The sequence below is a fragment of the Lactuca sativa genome, chromosome 8 (genome assembly GCF_002870075.4).
Source record: "Lactuca sativa cultivar Salinas chromosome 8, Lsat_Salinas_v11, whole genome shotgun sequence".
In the NCBI taxonomy this organism is placed as follows: Eukaryota; Viridiplantae; Streptophyta; class Magnoliopsida; order Asterales; family Asteraceae; genus Lactuca; species Lactuca sativa.
The window spans coordinates 21,089,231-21,110,363 of NC_056630.2; the positions used below are offsets into that span (position 1 = coordinate 21,089,231).

The following is a 21,133-nucleotide window of genomic DNA, read 5'->3' on the forward strand; positions in this document are numbered from 1 at the left end:
TATATCCTAAATAAATAAAAAAAAATACAAAGATGGTAACGTTTTTATTCCCACTTGCCTATCCCAAAATTCCACTTTTGGCCCGCAAAGCCAAGTTTAATTTCTTCCTTTTTCTTTATCATTATTATTATGAATAAAAAAGTTCATAGGTAGGATTTTAGGTAAAAGATGGCGGCCTCTCCAATTAAGTATATCAAAATAAAATAAAATAAGTACGAATTCAATGGAAGGTCCATACATATTGACAATATACAAATAATCTAGATAAGTTTTTTTTTTTTTTTTTTTTTTTTTTTTTTTTTTATTTTATTTTATTTATTATTATTTTTTTAAATTTCATTTAATCGCCGTCCCAAAAAAAAGTTTCGTTTAATCGCTTTCTTTTGTGATACGAGATTGATAATGGATGTGGATATTTAAATTTTAAAGTGTGGTATTTGGGGTTCCAATCAACTAAATCAGACATATTTATTTAAGTTAATACTATCAGGTAATTTTGTAGTTATTTCCGATAATTAAATTAAAGAAATCAATTTTTGGGTTCAAATTGCATAAATTTTCGGAATTAACTAAAACCATTTACAGATCAAATGAATCATTTTTATGGAACTAGAAGAGGAGAGTCGGGCTTGAATTAAAATATATAATTGAAATAAAATGAATTACTTTTTATAGCTTATAGAAAAGAAAGAAGCATATTGAAATATATTATTAAAATAAAAGGGAAATGTTGAAAATTGTATTCAAATAAGAAATCTAGTTGTAGTGATTTGATTCTTAAGTTATTACTAATTTACAAATGTTTCTAAAATTGTAATTTTATCATTTTAATATTATACAGTATTTAGTCAGATGATCAATTAATATATTCTAGATAAGACATATTATTATTCGGACAAATGTATAAATATATATATCACCATATGAACGAATTTATATTTATACATATTCAAAACATTCATTTATAGCTTAATCTTTATTTATGAGTCACGACTAATTGGAGAGCAATTTTCCAATCGTTCGTAATTTCATGTGATTATATATGTTTAGTTTCAATTTATTATGATATTTTGTTTAAATATAATTAATATATATGTTTGTTTAAAAGGAACAACATAACTCTCCACCATAAAGTATCAGATTTATTTCCTGTTTATATATATGATTGTTGACAGTAACATTGATATGTAGAACACATAATCATGAGCTTGCGTGATGGGTATTTATTTGCAATGCAATTGTTAGAAGAGGAAACTCGATTAGTAGAAGATTTATCGATTAATAATGTCAAACCACGTGATATATATAAACATCAAAGAAGAAAAATAAGGATAATGTGTCCCCATCTCAAACCATATGCAATGGACGCTATAAATTTCGTATGACCAACAATAAATAGATGAAGACCTCAAATGCATGTATTTATGAATTTTTTTAGACAATAAGACTATTCATTACACGCATACAAATGACGAAACGAATGAGTTGGATGACTTATTCTTTACTCTACCAAAATCATTGAAGTTGTGGCATTTTATTTCCACATATGATGTTATATATAAAACACAATAATAATAATAATAATAATAATAATAATAATAATAATAATAATAATAATAATAATAATTGATAGAAGATGAAGCAGACTTTTAGGGATTTATTTAAAAAAAATAACGATTCATTTGTTAACTTTACGGTTTCATGGGGTAATTGTCCAAAAAAAAAGATCCTCATTGTCATCTATTACGATATCTTGTGGAGTGCATGGAATGTTAGAATGATGTTTGGTTCAATAAAGTCTATATAAATCATCTCAAACTCCTGAAAACATTTTTTCTATGATGTTTAATTTTGGTTGAAATATAAAAGTAATTTTGGTAATTATAAGTTGGTGTTGTTCTTCTTTTGACATTATGTAAGTTGTTTGTTTCTTTTTTGCCCAACCTCTTTTCTTTTTAGGCTGTGGTTTTATAAATTCCGCCGGTTTAAAAGAAAAAATAAGATCACTCTAAATTATTTTAAACCAATGTTAAAACTTGATAAACTCAAGTCTTAAAAGCTAAACTCTATAATATGACACGTAAATAAGATACTCAAACACTAGGTAACAATTTTTTTTATCTCAAAATTGATACATAACACTGATACCATATTTATATACGGATTAAATAATCACCGGAACAACTTAATTCATTTAACCTAAAAGACTAGAGAAAATTACTAAACTAGCCATAATCCTTAATTACATATCTATTTTTAGCCAAAAACTAGCACTTATTCCATAATAACCATTAGGGCTGCAAATGAGCCGAGCCAAGCCCGAGCCTAACCAGACTCGAGCTCGGCTCGTTTAAATATTTATAGGCTCGAGCTCGAGCTCGGCTCGTTTCGAGCCTTATGGTACAAAGCTCGAGATCGGCTCGCTAAGAATTGTACGGGCTCGGGCTCGGTTTGGGCTCGGCTCGTATACGGTATACTCTAATTTCCTAAAATGGTATTTATTAAATTATTATTTATTTTAATATTTAAAATATATATATATATATATATATATATATATATATATATATATATATATATATATATATATATATATATATAGGCTCGTTTAGGCTCGCGAGCCTAATCGAGCCAAGTAACAGAGGCTCGAGCTCGAGCTCATTTAATAAACAAGCCTAATATTAAGTTCGAGCTCGGCTCGAGCTTGTTTAAAATCGATATCGAGTCGAGCTTTTAACGATTCGATCTCGAGTAGCTCACGAGTAGCTTGACTCGTTTGCACCCCTAATAACCACTAAAACCGTAGGTTTCATAATTCGCCTACTCTTTCGCCTAAAACCTACGGTTTCAATGACATCTATTTTTTCATTTTCGAAATGAAAACCGTGGATTTTAAAAAACCTACGATTTACTCTATAATGTTTACGGTCTTCCAAAGAGTAGTTTTTGAAAAACCGATGGTTTCATCAAGGAAACCTACGGTATACAAGCATTTGATGCACAATCTATGCATTGTCTACTTGTACACCGTAGGTTTCATATGAAACCTAGGGTTTCATTTTACTATTTTTGGTTTTTTTAAAAAGAGAAAATACTATATGTATAAAAGCTAATCCTAATCAAGAATACGCTAAAATTATAGCAAAAATCAAAAGATACATGGTTGTTCTTTAAAGGATCCGTTGAGAGAAAATAATAGTCGAACTTACTTGAGAACTACATAAACATAATCTAGAACTAAAACTTTATATATTTTCCAGAAAAAGTAGTAATTTTTTTTGATTATGAGATAAATGCTATTTTTTTTCCTAATATAATTAGGAATTATTGCTATTTTAATAATTATCTAATGCTTATTAACCACAAAAGATAACTAAAACCGACTATTTTCATATAAATGGGTAGAAATAGAACACGTACAAATAAATCTCATCATCCATTCCTTTACATTGTGCTTTCATAAAAAAATAAAAAAATCAAACACTCCTTCAAAAGCACAACATACAAGATTACAAGTCAAAACTGTACACCCAAATTCTTCCCCGCCGCTTTCTCAACTCTTTCCACTAATTGACCCCACACCCACACCCACACCCGAACTCGACCCAGCAGGTCTCGGATACGAATCCGGTTTTTTATCACCCTGTTTCCGAACCGGTTCCTTTCTCGAACTATCCGCCGCCTTCTGCAAATCCTGAAGCTGCTCCAACGATTTCACCAACTCATCAGCGCTCGGCCTGTGCTTCGGTTCTTTCAAGAGACATTTCATCGCCAGAATCGCCGCCCTCATCGCCACCGTCGGCGAGTACTGGCCACCGAGACGTGGATCCATAATATGAAGAATCCTTCGTTTGCTCGTTAAATAAGGTTTAACAAACTCCACCAGAATTTGCTCGCCGGAGGGACGGTTTTTGTCGATGCACCGCCTCCCCGTCAAAATCTCCAGCAGCACCACCCCAAAGCTGTATATATCACTTCTCGCCGTTAAATGACCTTCAAAATACGCATCAATTTACAAAAAAAGTTAGATCAATTCGGCGATTAGGGTTAAATCCAGTTCCAATTGATTCGGAATCGAAGAAGTTTACCTGTCGCCATGTACTCCGGCGCTGCATATCCGTAAGTTCCCATAACTCTCGTCGAAACATGACTTTTTCCGTCCACCGGTCCGTCTTTTGCCAATCCGAAATCAGAAAGTTTCGCATTGTAGTTCTGTTGAGTTTATAGAAGATAAATTCGTCAATGATGGATGGAGTGGAAGATGCTAAGATCAAATGGAAAACATGAATTTGAGAGAAACGTACAGAATCGATGAGGATATTTGAAGATTTGAAATCACGATATATCACTTTCGCTTCAGGGCTATGAAGGTAAGCAAGCCCTTTCGCAGCACCTAAAGCGACCTTAATTCGTAGGGTCCATGAGAGAGGTTGAAAGTAAGAACTTCCTGTTATAATAAACAGATCATAAGATTCAATAATGATGGAGACTTTGCCAAATTTGGATAAAAAATGGCAAAAAACTTACTTCTGAAAAGATGATTTTCCAAGCTCCCTCGAGGCATGAACTCGTATACCAACAGTCTGTGATCATCTTCTAAACAGTAACCGATTAATTTCACAAGATTTTGATGGTTTAACATCCCTAAATAATTAATTTCAGCCTGCAACATGATCAAAACAATAAATTATGAGTTGTAATTCATTGAGTTAAATAAAGAAGATCCGAGAATGAATTTGTGCATAGGAACATACGAGCCATTCTTGATGACCTTGAAGACCTTCTTGATTTAATCTCTTGACAGCAATGACAGTTCCAGTTCCAGGTTTGGCGGCTGTAAGTGATTGTTCATCGATCCATCCTTTGAAAACCGACCCGAATCCACCTTCTCCAAGAACACTATCGGGTCGGAAATTTCTTGTAGCCAATTTAAGTACATTGAAGCTAAAAGGCTTTAAATTTCCCGATTGTAAGATTTCTTTTTGACTTCTAGGGCTCCGAGGGCTTGGAGGTACTGATGCAGATGTAACTTTACCTGTTGAAGTTTAAACACATCAAAAAGACCATACTACCCTTTATTATCAAAAAGACCATATTACCCTCTGTACTGCTTAATTTTATGCAGTTGGATACCATGATCTATCACAGAAAATGAATCATTCACACCTTCACATGTTTGAAGTTTGATTTAATGCTAAATATAGTACACATCTAAACTTGGAAAAATTCTAATCAAACTGTGAAGAAATTCATCTTTATTATGTTTTATATTTATATTTACACCATTCCTCACAATTATCGATAAGAAAATGAAATGAGAAGTATGAGTTCTTGTAGACAAACATATAAAATATCATCACAAAACATGTAAAAGTTAAAACAGCGATGAAAATCACAAGCAGATGATATGAATACCATATACTCACCATCTAAACGTGAACTTTCGATTTTCAATCCAACACTGAAACAAGAACCCATCTTGATCCAGATATTGATCTTCTTCTTTCTTCTCGATTCAAAACACTGAATGGAGTCTCACCCTTCTCCTTAAAGAGAGAGAGAGAGAGAGAGAGAGAGAGAGAGAGAGAGAGAGAGAGAGAGAGAGAAAGAAAAGCAGTAATAAAAGTGATAGAAAATTAAGAACTCACTGGGACATTAAATCAAACAGTTGGAGGGTGTGAACGGGAAGACGTGTTGAAAATACATATAAAAATACGTATGTATATGTGATGTGAGTGTGTGTTGAATAGTTGAAGTGTGTACGTGTGAGCACTTGGTTTCACGAGGAGAAAAGGCAAAGACAAAAGGCTTGACTTGTCGCCATTAATTTTCTCCTCACTGCAACTTGCTTCTCACCCTCCAATCTCCATAACCATTTTTCTACACCACCTTCGTCCATAATTAACCTTGCTTTTTTGTCTTTATTCATGGAAAACCAGCCGTAAAGGCGAGAGTGGAGGAATCCAGTCATGGGTTTAATAATTGAATTAAATATTTGCTTATGGGTGGGTTCTCTAATAATTTTTCATAAAACCAAGAACATGACACAGTCAAAGGGTCAACAGCCTCATTAGATTCTCGCAATATTTTAAACCATTTTGTTTTGTTTCTTAAAATAATAATAATAATAACGATTTTCGTTACTTTAAATTATCCGGAAAACAACTATTTTTTTATCTTATAGTTATTGATGTTTTTATTCTTAAATTACTAAAATATAATGCGGTCTATGAAGAAGTCACTATATATGAGTTATCTTTTCCTTTAATCACACATACTTCGGTTTACTTAATGAAAACATCTTATTTTTACAATTTTCTATGGTAAATTGAGCGATCTAACTCTTATAAATGACTATTTAAACAAAACTAATCAACATATTTTTAGTAAAATGACCGCTTGCTCTGTAACATAACATTTCAGAATTGTGGTCTCCGTTCCGGATTACCTATTCCGGAGTTCCTACTCCGGATTATAACCCCATTTTTTCGTCTCATATATATATATATATATATATATATATATATATATATATATATATATGTGTGTGTGTGTGTGTGTGTGTGTGTGTGTGTGTGTGTGTGTGTGTGTGTGTGTGTGTGCGCGCGTGCGTGCGCTTCAAATCTTACCTTCAATCAAGTAATAATTATTTTTATAAAACTGCTTCAAAATGAGTTTCTCAGAGTCAGCACGAAGAAAACTTTAATAATCTCTCTGTTTACCTTCACAACCTAAGGCGGACTAACCCGCATATTTAACTCACATCGGAACTGATTTGATGGGTCGTTTCGAAGCTTGTTTTGTGGTTATTGGATGGGTGGTATATTTGTTTTCTGTACTTTTATATTGTTTCTTTAAAATTGATAATGATTCTACATCTAAATTAATTCGTTGTTGTTCCCAAAAAATACAGCTCCGTGCATTCATAGTATGCTTTTTGCCTGTGATCTTCATATGTAGTGTCCCTATTTGAGGGGACTACCTAAAAACAATGTTAGTAGAGGTGCTATCAACAGGAACAACCAGACCCTCACTATAGCATTTGGTATGGTCGTGGAAAATAATCTCTATTGTTGTACATGATTCCTTATGAGGTTAAAAGAAGCTCTGAGACAGGGTAGGTAAGTATCGTTCATAACAAATATGGACGATGCCGTTAGTTCTTGCATAGAGCATGTATTCTCTGATTCTTATCATGGGTATATTTCTAAAAGTGTGTTCAAGTTTATGCGCACAAGAGGCGTCTTTGGCAAAACATTACAACCTTTGTTCTGGATGACATCCAACTCATATACTATGTTTGATTTTGAAGAAAACTTTTGTCAGCTAACCCTTGATGCTCGTGAAATGTTTGCCAACATCAGTCATGCGAAAAGGGCAATAACCTATTTCCCTAACATTCGTTGGAATGTAGTCAACATTGATGTTCCCCATTTTTTTTGTTTTTGGTAAATCAACGAAATGTACCGATAATAATGTAACACCCATAAAATTGAAGCCAATTTAAAACTTTTTCAAAACATTTAAAACCAGTAATTATTAAAAATTTGTTTCCAAAATAGTCTAATATCATAGTTTTCTCAGAGACATAAATAAAAGAAATGAGGAGCTGTACGATCACGCCTTTGCCTTGCCGCGATCCCCTGATGTACCTGAAACAACAAACTGAAACTGTAAGTCCGAAAGCTTAGTGAGTTCCCCCTAAATACCAACCTCATAGAACCATAATCATATCATAACAACAAATACAAAACAATATGCATAATGAGCCTTTAGCATGACTGGACCGCCTCGCAGGGCCTACAGTCTATCTGGACCGCTCTTGAGCCTTCGGCATGACTGGACCGCCTCGCAATGCCTACAGCCTACCCGGACCGCTCGTCGGGTATGTTGGCCTACAACACAAAGCAGGACCGCCTCAACCCAACCCCCAATCGAACAAACATGTGCACATACATATCATACACTAGCTCATGTTATATAATAGTCAAATCGATCAAACATATCACTAATCATAACAACATCCTAATAACCGGGATACAGACCTAACCGGTCACTAACATAGTATCATCCTATAATTAGGACACCGACCTAACCAGGTCACTAAGCATAAGCATATCATCATCCTAACTAACAAGATGTAATCAATAAACATATCATGCCATAATTAAGATACAAACCATAAAGGGTCGGCCTTGGTGCCTTAGACCCTATTGATATAGTGAGAATAACTCACCTCGCAAGTAGTGCCGAAATACTGTAAATCTCTGACTGCTGCCTCACCTGGGATCCCAAACTATTACATAATAATTACTAAGTTAATACCCAAAATAACCTTCTTAACTAAAAGTCCACACCATTCATTAAGTCCATTCCCTTTATTGGGCTTAGGCCCAATTACCCAGTCCTCGACTTGAAAGTTCATATATATAAAGCCCATAATTGGCCTAATTTACTAAATTGGGTCCAACCTCTTAATTGGTCCTAAACCCATGACCCACTATCACTACCTGGCCGAGAATATCTTATCTACAAAGTCCAGCAAGGCTCAATTCCCATTTAGCCCATAACAGCCCAAAATCCAAAGTCCATTTGTGAAAGGCCCAACAGAGGACGTACGCGGGGTGTACTCCTCTGGTATGTGGGGCGTATTCGACCAAATGTTGACCACCATCGGGTGGTTGACCCAGTACGTTGGGCGTACTGTATTTACGTTGGGCGTACTGTATTTACGTAGGGCGTACTCAATAGTTTGCCAAAACCTTATTAAGTGTCTAATGGCTTAAGCACTTAAGCCTAAACTTTAGATCCAAAGACCTAACATGCCTAGGATTCATAAAGTCATGAACTTTATCACTTTGGACGTCCATAAAGTTCTTAATGCTTGGTATTAATCCATTAAGACCTTATTTCTCTTTGCATGGGACATATACAGCTAATGGGACATCATTTTTATCACTCAAGGTCCCTTCAAGAGTTTGGAAGGACAACTCTTTTCGTCCAAATCACAACACACACCTCCTTATGACTTTTGGGACAAGAAATGCTTCTAATAAAGTAAAATGATGAGATATATGCATATATGCATAAAGTTTGGAACTTAATACCTTCTGGAGCTTCTTGAGCACAAGCTAACTTCAGATCTACAAGCTTGATCTTCTTCTCCAATTCTTTGATGCAATACCTTCCTCTTAAAGCACTCAAGAGCACACCAAATAAGCTTAAACACACAAAGGAGAGGCTAGGGTTTGGGGAGGACGAATGTAATCTATGGAGGTTGAGGTAAGAGAGGTTTTGGTGCTCATAATGTTGCTTATATAGGCCCCAAACCCTAAATATTAGGGTTTCACCCAGACATTAGTATGCCCAGCGTACTAAGGCGGGCCTTAATACGCTTAGTGTACTCTTATGTACACGCAACGTACTCCCTTTTGGCCCAAGTTTGCAAACTTGGTCCTTAAACTTATCTTGGCTCTTCACTTCTAGATACAAAGCATCTAGGGTTGCATGTACACCATAGGGATTTTATAATGCTCAAAACCCAACAGTAAAGTCAGAGACTTTACCACTTAGGTTGTTCATTATATCCAGATATGAGTAATGGATGGTTGGTCTTTGTGTATTAAGAGCTTAATAATAAGTTGGTAAATCACCGTATTACGTTGGGCGTAATTTTAGCTACACTTAGCATAACCTGAAATTCCCCCGTATTTCCATATGAGGTTTTGCGCTGAGCGTAATGCATGGTGTTATGCTGGGCTTAACACCAGAAGGTTAATTTGTGACAAAATGGATTATTGGTCAAGTGGGGTGGGTTCTAGCCTTGGAAGGGTAAAATGGTCTTTTACCCAAAGAAAAGTAGCTATGAACCAAGAACCATCAGTATGGATTATTAGATTAATTTCTGATTAGGGTCTTATTATGTATATGATAAGTGTGAGGAGTTCTAGTATCAAAAAATTGAGTGTGAGATTTGCATGTCTTTAGATTGAGGTGAGTCTTCTTATTATATTATGTAGAATGTTAGTTGTCTTTGTGATTGTTGCATATGTATGTTGGGCTAGCCTATTTGTATGTTAGGCTAGGGCCATTTGCATGTTGAGTTAGGCCCATTTGTATGTATGTTGGATTTAGCACATTTATATGTATATTAGATTGGGCCCATTTGTATGAATGTTGGGTTGGGCACATTTATATGTATGTTAGGCTGGGCCCATTTGCATGTTGGGCTGGACCCATTTGTATGTATGTTGGGTTGTGTCCATTTGTACGGTATGTGGTATTTTGGGGAACTCTCTAAGATTTGTGCTTACGGTTTGTGGTTTAACATTTTCAGGTACTTCCAATTCTAAAGGGAAGGGTCTGACTTGACTACACAACACCCCCCCCCCCTTTATGATTTTCCGCAGTGATGAGTATTGTTTTAATTTGATATTTAAGATACATTTATATCATGTTTGATTTTGGAACAGTTGATGTATGGATTTGATGGCTTAAAAATCAAAAAAGATTATCAGTATTTTGGGATGTAACATTATTCTCTCTACACTTGGTTTAGTTATTCTATCACATACATTAAAAACATGATACAATCCCTTTTGTTGGGGGGTACAATAACATAGAGTTTGTTTACAAATAATTTATTTTAAATATATATAATCCCGTTCTGATTAACGAGATGCCCCAAGAACTGGACCTCTCGTAACCAAAACTCATACTTCGAGAACTTGGCATACAACTATTCTCGCCTCAAAACTCCTAGAAACTCTCGAAGGTGCTCCTCATGTTGCTCCTTGGTCTTGAAATACACCAAGATATCATCAATAAAAACAATGATTCACCGATCGAGCATCGGCCTGTATACCCGATTCATCAAATCCATAAATGCCGCAAGCGCATTGGTGACCCCAAATAGCATCACCACGAACTCGTAATGACAATAATGATTCCGGAACACAGTCTTCTCCACATCCTCCTCTATAACCCTCATATGGCGATACCTTGACCTCAAATCCATCTTGGAGGTCATCAATCCGCAAAAGGGATAACAATTCTTCACACGTCAACTTTTTCAACTCCCGGTAATCAATGCACATCCAATGTGAACCATCCTTCTTCTTGAAGAACAAAATCGGTGCTCCCCACGACGAACTTCTTGGTCTAATAAACTGCTTGCCCAACAACTCTTGAAGCTGAGATGACAACTCGTGCATCTCAGGTGGTTCCAAACGGTACGATGCCTTGGCAATCAGAGCCATGCCTAAAACCAAATCAATCATGAACTCAACCTGCCTCTCAAGAGGCACGCCGGGTAACTCCTCCAGGAACACATCTACAAACTCCCTAACCACAGACACATCTGAAACCGATAGTTGCTTCCAGACTCGGATATCAACTACATAAGCGAGGTGACCCATACAACCATGTTGAATTTAGTGTTGAGCCCTGACAACAACAAAAAAAAGGCCGACCTAATCCTGGTACCCTCACCATAAATAACCACTTCTTCCCCTGTTGGGGTTTGAACCACCACTCCCTGACACTCGCAGTCAATCATAGCCCCAAACTTGCTCAACTAATCCATCCCTACTATCACGTACACATCCCCCATGGGTATAGGAATCAAATCAATTGGGTATGGCACCCTAAAATCTCCAGGTGACAACCCTGATAAATCCTCAATGCAAAAATATCATGTTCATTGGCGATAGAAACCCACAATGGACACTCTAACTCTCCAAGAGTCACATTAAAACCCCTACTAAAAGACCGAGATACAAAGATCCTGATCACACCCAAGTCGAAAGGCACAAGAGCCGGTAAGGAGTTCACTAAGAAGGTACCTAGCATAGTCATAAACATAAACATACCATAAAAACAAACAAAATAATAAGTAGAAACATGCCAGTAACGACGTTCGGCCGTTGCCCTGGCCTCCTTTACAGTGAGTTGAAAAGCACAACCTCGAGCCCTCGGGGGGGGGGGGGGGGGGGGTCCGCCCTACACTGGCGTCCATATTTGATCCTCAGAGTGGCTGGTGCCAGAGCATGCACTGGCCTAGACGCACGCAATGGACACTGGACTATCATATGGCCCGCCTGATCACAAAGATAACAAATCCTGACACTCAATATTGGGGCTTGCTGATGAAAATCATTGGCATAATTCCCTTCTTTGTCAAATTTGTGGCATGCAGATGAAGGTCAAAAAACACCATCATGAACCTTGCCACACTTGCCACAAGTGCGGCCCCTCTGTCCTCCAGATCTTGAATCATCAGGCTTAAACTGCTTTGTCGCAGGTTGTGACTGTACAAGAGCCTGCCTCGGCTACCTTACCTGGAGCTCTATCTCAATCTCCTGCCTTCTCGTAACCTCCTGTAGCTCAGCGAGAGTACCATAGCGTTGGGTGGACACAAACTGGTGGATATCCGTCTTGAGCATACTCAAGTACCATGTCATCTGAGCTTGCTCAGAAACAGCAAACTCAGGGCAGAAAAGAGCCCTCTTAGTAAACATATTGGTGATCTCCGTCACCGTCTTAGTCCCCTGCCTTAGATACAAATACTCCTAAGCCAACCTCTCCGTATCCACCAATGGAACATACCTCATGTGAAACATCTCGGAGAACTACTCCCAAGTCACAATAGTCCTCTGCTCAAGAGTGTACGAGTCAGTCACCAATATCCACTAATCCTTCACCCCTGATGGGAAAAGGTTCATGGCGCACTTAAAGTTCTAGTCAGCAGGGAAAGAGCATGTGAAGGAACAACCCTCCACATCAGAAAACCACCTCATCGACACGATCGGGTCTTGAACTTCATCGAAAGCTGAGGGTGTCATATTATCGAAGTCCTGGTACAAAAAAACTCTCTCCCCTCAAATCCATGCAGCGGCAACATCTGTGGTAGCTGCAGAAACGACATCCTCAATAAGAGCAGTGTAGCGATCGTCAAACACCTCAATCATGGCAGTCTTGATAGACCCAAACATCTCCGAAGTAGACCCCTGAACAACAGCAACCACCTTAGTGGTGATGATCTCCCGAATTTGATCATCAATCATCCCTGACCACTCGCTCCAGACCTGGAACCCGATCCTCTCATGAACACCATACTGAAAAATAAACCATAATATGTCAGAAATGCCACAATCCACATAGCTACGAGCACGCGACAAGATTAATCCCATGGGGTATACTTTCTTGCTCCTACCGATCGTACACATTGCATCCTTCCTTGGTTACTTTAAAAGAAATTTGAAAACCATTTTTAAACTTTTGCAGTTCCTTAGTTTGAGTCTGGATTCACATGAATGCTCATCCAATTCACTCAAACCAAGGATCTGGTACTAACTTGTAAAATCTCAAAAATCATAAAAAAATTTAATTTTTTGAAAACAACACATTCATCCATATAGTGTTTACAAAAACCATTGTTTCAAAAATATTATTCATAATCAGAGTATTCCAAGAATCCAATAATGTAAAATCTGAAGGAGTGTGCACGATCACACCTTTGCTTTCCCCCGATCCTCTGAAGTACCTGAAACAACTAAAACTATAAGCCAAAGCTTACTGAGTTCCCCCAAGGTACCACCATAAAACATATAATCAAACAAATATCGGGTCGAAAACCTTACGGTTGGATTACCCTTGGCCCACAACCTTTTGGTTGGAATGCACTGGCCCACAACCTTACGGTTGGAATGTCAAATACATAACGGGTCCATAACATGCTGGTTAGATTACCCATGACCCACAACCTTATGGTTGGAGTGCCCCGGCCCACAACCTTACGGTTGGATTTCCCCGGTCTGTTGACTGACAGCAAAAAGCAGTAGTCTCAACCCCAATATAGCATGTCAACATATATATAACATATAACACATATAACAACAAACTGATAATCATGCAGATCTTAGCAGATCACTAAAACATAGCAACATCCTAAACTAGGATACACAATCTACTGGGCCGACATTGGTGCCTTCGACCAATAAGTACAATGAGGAAAAATCACCTCTTAACTGAACAAATAGTAGAATAGGTCTCAGATCCGAAGATCAGCTCTACTTGTTATCTATCCATCAAATAGTGACCAATTCTCAAATACAACACAATATAACCAAAATACCCTTAGGTCAACATGGTCAAACTGGTCAAAAATCAAAGTCAAAATTCTACCTACATATGGCCGCCATGTCGTGACCTTCCTTGGCTACGTTGTAGCCACAAGACGCCAAAATAGATGGGCCTTACCCAGTCGCCATGCCATGGTGGACCAAACCGCGTCGTGGTTATGGTTTCTCGAACCTCCTAATGGGATAAGTTGATTTCTTCGATTTCACGGGTTTCAAACCGCAAATCTGGTGTATTCTGGGGTCTAGATAGATAAAGTTCCAACTTTATCCTTTAAGTCCCTCCCATGTGTAAAGATCTAAAATTCTAAGTTCAAAAAGAGTAAATCTCAACATGGCTTAAACCTTAAGCTCCTAATCCCTTAAGTCCTTCTGTCTAAAACTGAAATTTGATCCCAAATGACATTATAAGTAATAAAGTTTCCAAATTTATGACTTTTCATGGCTATAAAGTGTCCAAATAATAAACCCTACCATTTCACAAAGCTACAAGTCACCAAATGCATGCACAGAGGAAAGGAAAGGGTCAAGATTCCATTTTTATAACTCCAAACACCCTAAAATGTCCAAAAATGCAACTCACTTTGTCTTCAGTAGTCCATACTCATATAGACCACAAATATGGGACTAAAAGCACATAACGTCTAACATTAGCAGATCTAGAAAGATAGCAATCAAGTTCAGAACTTTATACCTCTTGGGGGTTGCTCAAGAAGTGTATAACACAAATCTACAAGGCTTAGGGCTCTCTTCTTGCTTTCTAATGGCCTCCTTCACTCTACATTGGACACCAATCACCAAAATGAGCTCAAAGCACCACCAATGGAGATTAGGGTTTGAAAGGGACAGAGCGGGCAATGGTGGCTGATGAGGGTAAAAGGTCTTGGGGGTTAATGATGCTTAAATAGGGTGTAAACCTTAAAAATTAGGGTTTTTCTCTACAGTGGCAACCACGTCGTGGCACCTATTGTCACGCTGCGGTGGTCCGTTAAAATCGACAGCCCAAAGAGAATTTCCATGTTGTGGCGGAACTCCACCATGCCATGGCCACCCAGGAAGCATAAACGTTCAAATTTTAGATTCATACATAGAACGGGTGTTACGGAATAACAACTACTTATGACCTTACCCAAGTACCTTCTGCAACTCAAGTATGATGTGCTCCTTATATTATTCCTATGTTCATAAGATAAAGTATATGATGGTGTAGTATGTGGTGGTGATTATCGTTGTGATGGTGATATGCCTATGTCAGGATCTCGTCGCATTTGCTTGGGTGGCAGAAAAAAATTAATGTGAAATCTAACTTGAAAAATGATGTGATTTCTGTAGGGAGTATGTCGGAGATGGTGTCCTGCCACATGGTGATAGAAGTAAATTATCATGATCAATCGATGCAACAATATAAGACTACCACTAAACATACTCTTCCCATGATTTTGGTTGTCACCTGTGTATTATCTTCCTAATGCAAATTCAAATTATTTGTTAACACACACACACACACACACACACACACATATATATATATATATATATATATATATATATATATATATATATATATATATATATGAAAAAGTTTAAATATAATTTATAAATAAATAATCATACTGAAATGAACATTAAGGGCCACCATGCAATCAAGACCTTATAATTGTCTAAGCTTCGACCATCCAATAGCCCGATGATAACATTTGGTTTTCAAGTACCAAATGTCTGGGTAATAAGAAATGTCCCCAAAATCAAGATCTATTAAATTTTCGTATCACAATATTAGCAAACAAAAAGTTTTAAAAATATAACTTCAAAATAATTTACATGACTTTAAACGCATATATAAACTTGTACTCAATTTTGTAGGTTTCTTTATTTTTACTTTGACAGGATGGATATGTTTGTGAAGTTTCCTAAATACGATCTTCAAGTGACTATACAAGTGACCCCAAACTACCCTGCCCATAGGTACATATGTCACCGAAATAGACTCATTATTAAAATCAAAACATTAAGAAATGACAATTAAGAAGTAAATGAAAATGGTAACCGACATGATAGATGTTGAATTCCTGAAGACTAGATACGGTGTCTAAGAACTCTTCCTTCATGGAGTGATGATGCGTTCGACAACTAAACTCTTTGTCCAATATGTACATCAAAGACACTCAAACAACATCCTCGTCCAATAACTTATCAAGAAATTTATCAAATATGACTTTTACATTTTCCAAACTAACCAAGTCGCTTACTAAAAACATAAGAAACACTAATGATCGAAACTCGTCATCAGACAAAGTATTCGGGTTATAATCACCAAACTACAAGTTTGTAATAAGACAAAATTCCTTCATCTCAAAAGTGAAATTGTACTTGTCACTCTCAAAGAAAATTCCCTCCACTTCATTTAGTGTGTTTGTAACAACTTCTTTGTTAATATTGTAATGCATAAAATAAGATTCCCCTTCTATTTCGGTAGGTATCTCTAGTCACCCACCAAAGCATGACTGCCAGAAAAAAAATGTTGGATGTCAATTGATGTTGTTGCTTACCAAGAGTAACATCACCAAAGGTTAAGGTTTGTTGAACGACATGGACAAAGAAGTCTTGTATACACTGTTCAAAAATTAAACCTAACCATGTAAGTTCATTTTCAAATTAATTTTTTTATGTGACATCATTCTCGAGTATATTATGGGCAATCCATTTCTTTATGAACAATTAATTGGTCATAACTTGGACTGTTCTTTATATGTTAAAATGTTATTTGCATTCTGAAATATAAAGAATAGTTAGTAATTTTTGAAATGTCTGATAAAGACAACAAATCATACCATATTACTAGTTTTCAAAGTTACCAAAGGATAACAAGTGAAAAATAAATAACTTTATAAGGTTTGAGATTCGAAATAAAAACTTATTTTGGACTTTTTCTTCTCGATGTGAGGTACTTCTAAATTTAACTACTTCAATTAATTTATGTTGTGTTTTGGTCCCAAAGTTCAAGACATATATGCAAAAGGGCCTTAATGGCAATGTTGTAATTTTAGGCCTTCATAATACGCCATACGTACGTGGTGTACGTTGTGCGTACATCAGTGTACTTGGGCGTACTTGCCAAATGAGGAAACCATAATTTTTTGGGTTTGGCTGGTATTAATCACTATTATAGCCTCATTTCATTCACCATATCATCATCCACCCTCTCATACATGTTTGCAACCCTATCATCCTCTTGAAAATCCATTTCTAATCTTGTGTGTGTGTGTTTTTTTGGGTGCTTTTGAAGAAGGAAGGAAGGAAGAGAAGACCACCTTGAAGGAGTGAAGCTTTCTAGATCTAGGATCACACCACCTTTTTGCACCATTTGAGGTATCATGTTCTGAACTTGGTGTGGTGTCTTGTAGATCTTTTTTTGGGTTATTTTTAGGTTCCTTTTGTCCCAAATGTGGTGTTTCATGAACAAAGCATGTTCTCTACCCATTAAGTCGTCCTTTCAGGCCCTTAGGAGGGTCTTGAGTCATAAAATTGGGTTTCAAATGGTTGGTTTTGCTCCATGCATCTTCTAAAATGTATTAATGTATTAATAGGTTGAGATAAGCTCTTAATGGGCATGTAAAGTCATAAAGTTGGAAACTCTATGACTCTAAAGTGTATTTTAGCCTTGGATCTGAAATATGGATGTAAGTGCTTAAGCCATTAAGCACTTAATAAGTTTTGAAGTTACTGGGAGTACACCCTGCGTACGAGGTCAACCAAAAGGATGGTGGTCCACATGCGAGGACTCCAGTACGCCCATCGTACATTTGGACTACACCCCACGTACTCGCACTGGGTCAATCCGGTTGAGTTGACTCGACTGGGTTGAATCAGTTGACTTAGTTGGTTTGACCAGTTGACTTTGACCAAGTTTGACAAAGTTTGACCTTAAAGGTATTTTGGCAATTCTAATTGAGATTGGTCAATTGGTTGGAATAGGATGCAATTGGAGCTGAGATTCGGAGTTAAGACCTCATCAACTTTTGTCTAGTTTGCCCTAAGCCCATAACCAAACAAGGAACAGGGAATGAGGCGGAAGTCACACATCCCATTATTTGTTAGATCTTCACTGTATATAATCCTGACATATTCATTTGGTACTTACGGAGTTAACTATAATAGTTCTTTATATTTGATGAAAACATTCTTTAAGAAAATCATATATTTCCTTTAGGAAAAATGGTAACCACAATAGTTCCTTCTATAATCACTTATTTTACACAAGCTATATATAATCTAATATCGAACGGACAGTTAAATGGGTGAATTCTCCCTAAGCCCACAACCAAACAAGGAATAGGAAGTAAGGCGGAAAGCACACATCCAACTGCCTAGCAGATATTAATTATATATAACCCTGATGTATAAACTAAGGTATTATAGAATTAACCACTAAAGGTCATTTAAGTTATAATGGTTTAATAAAATGAATTAAACCCTTTTACTAATAAGTTGCTAGTTTGGCCTACTAAATGTTCTATCTGAAAAGTATGTTTTTGTATTAGAAAACGGTGTATTGAATTTGTATACTATGACCTGACCCATACCTGGTACTCCTTATGATTACTTGGTGTATCCGGATATATATATATATATATATATATATATATATATATATATATATATATATATATATATATATATATTGCTAAGATCGAATAGATAGTAAAGTGGGTGAATATGCTCTAAGCCCACAACCAAACAAGGAACAGGAAATGAAGCGGAAAGCAAACATCCTACTGTCTGTCGGATCCGATTAATATATACCCCTGATGTAACTACTAAGGAATCATAAAGTTAGCATTATATACCCCTTTCTAAATGAATGTACTAAGACTTGACTGTACTGTTTGTCTTTTGTAAGTTTTCCCAAGTTTAAGTCTATCTTTACTAGAAATTAGTTTGCATTACCTTATATGTGAGAAGATCATTATATGAATGTAATGGGAAAATAAAAGTGTTCAGTAGTGTTGTATAAAGTAACTACTGAACACTAATTACCTTAAAACCAGTTTGTTAATTAAGTTTAAGATTGTGATGTGGTTATAACCATACTGATCGACAAGTGTTCAACACGACGACCTGTTGGCGTCGAAATTGATGTGACATTTGTCACCCCTTGGCCTGCCGGCCAAACTGTAGCGAACAGTCAGGATACGGGCTTGTCAGTCCCGTATATATATACACACAATGTCTGTTCTCCCTCCAGGAGACTTTGGTTACAAAACGCGACCTAACAAGTATATGGCTAAGCCGTGAAGTATTCTCACATAATTGTTATCTTGTTCTTGTTATTGTATGTTCCTCCCTGTTTCTCTTTATAGTATGTTCTTTCTGTTTATCGTTATAGTATGTTCTGACCCCTAAACTATACCTATTATAGTTTACTAGTATGTTTGTTTTGAACTTTCTCTGATTTGTAGAAAAGACTCGATTATCAACTCAGTTATGCTCGTACTTTAAAAACGGTGTTTTATAAACAATAAAGTAACATAACTTAAAAAGAGTTTTTGAAATGATTTTGATCACTTAAAAAAGCATAAGCAATCCTTTAACGTGATGGTTATCACAAATAACATTTACACAATTAACATTGTGTTCAACTTGTATACTCCCCCCTCCTTAAAAGCATTTAAAACATTTAAAAGATTGATTATAGGGGTATGAACTCACCTTATGTGGGTGATTCAAATGAAGATTCACATAAGGATGAGAAGTTCCACTAATGAATTCCCGAGACAAAAACGAGTCCTAAATGAAATAAAATGGCATATATTGGCATGTAATTAGTGTTTAAAAGAACTAACATGCAAGGAAACAACCTTAAGGACTAGGAAACACTTGGAATGAAGTGTTACAATCACATGTGATTGATTAAAGGGAGTTTACAGCCACACTATGAAGTGTTCACGGCATTAGAGAGTTCACGGCCAAGAACACATGATGTGTGCACGGCCCAAGCATGATCATATGAAGGGTTTACGGTCAAGGAAGAACAGTTCACGGTCCTATCAAGCATCTTTGAAGGGTTCACGGTCGTGAACTCTTGAAGATCTTGCATTTGGTGCTTGTTTCATGGCTAGTAATCAAGTGTTTCTTATGGATAACTGGATGATAGAAGCGATGGGTTTTGAGCACTACATCATTCTTATGGTGTACATGTAAACCCTAAAGCTTTGGATCTAGTTTGTCTAATGAACATGCAATAATCATCCAAAGCCATAAACCCTAGATCTATCATACTATGAACCGAATTAAGGGTTTAGAAATTACCTTTGATTGTTATGTAGTAATAACAATCTATTCCTCCTTGTAATTGGCTTCTAAAAGCTTAGTGTCACAAATGTCACACCTCTAATGGCTCACAAACACCAAGAGCAAGAGGATGAAGAAGGAGAAGAGGAGAGGAACTCAAAAACGTCTAGAAACCCTAAGGAATCAATTAGTTACGTTTTTGGTGCCCTAGGGTTCCTTAAATATGTGAGGCTATTAGGGTTATCTAATAAGGAAACCCTAATTTGACTACTTAGGCCCTAAGCAGCCTAATGGACTCCCTCCTTAGAGGCCTTGGACGATTTCTAACGGGTTTCCCCATAGAATTCGTCCATTCCTCTAATATGGAGTCCATTAGCCCAATATTCAATTATCATACAATTGATAGTTCTAGTCCCCTAAGTTTAATTAATCTCTTTTAGCCACAAAATTAATTCTTAATTAATTATTGACTAATATTAATTAAACAATATGATTTCCCCTTTAATATATTATTCTCATAATGTATTAATAAATCATAATTAATCGTTTCTCTCCATAATTCATCCTATCAAGTTGCTTTGGTGAAGGCAACCCAAAAGGACCATGCACCATCGGGTTAAGTACATACCAAAATAGTTATGGACTTAGACGCTTATCCAACAGTCTCCCACCTGGATAAGCCTAATAACTATTCTTCGTATGAC

The 21,133-nt window shown here is 36.5% G+C and overlaps 1 protein-coding gene across 1 annotated transcript; it reads right to left on the bottom strand.

Annotated features, from left to right (window-relative positions):
* Window positions 1-3,370: 3,370 nt before the first annotated feature.
* LOC111893306 (probable serine/threonine-protein kinase PBL9) lies at window positions 3,371-5,796 on the bottom strand. Its single transcript, XM_023889365.2, has 6 exons — window positions 5,427-5,796; window positions 4,755-5,035; window positions 4,528-4,663; window positions 4,305-4,447; window positions 4,089-4,212; window positions 3,371-3,993 (listed from the first exon to the last, which is right to left on the bottom strand). The coding sequence occupies exons 1-6, from the start codon at window positions 5,476-5,478 to the stop codon at window positions 3,554-3,556; spliced, it is 1,176 nt and encodes a 391-aa protein (XP_023745133.1). The 5' UTR covers window positions 5,479-5,796; the 3' UTR covers window positions 3,371-3,553.
* Between the last annotated feature and the right edge of the window lie 15,337 nt (window positions 5,797-21,133).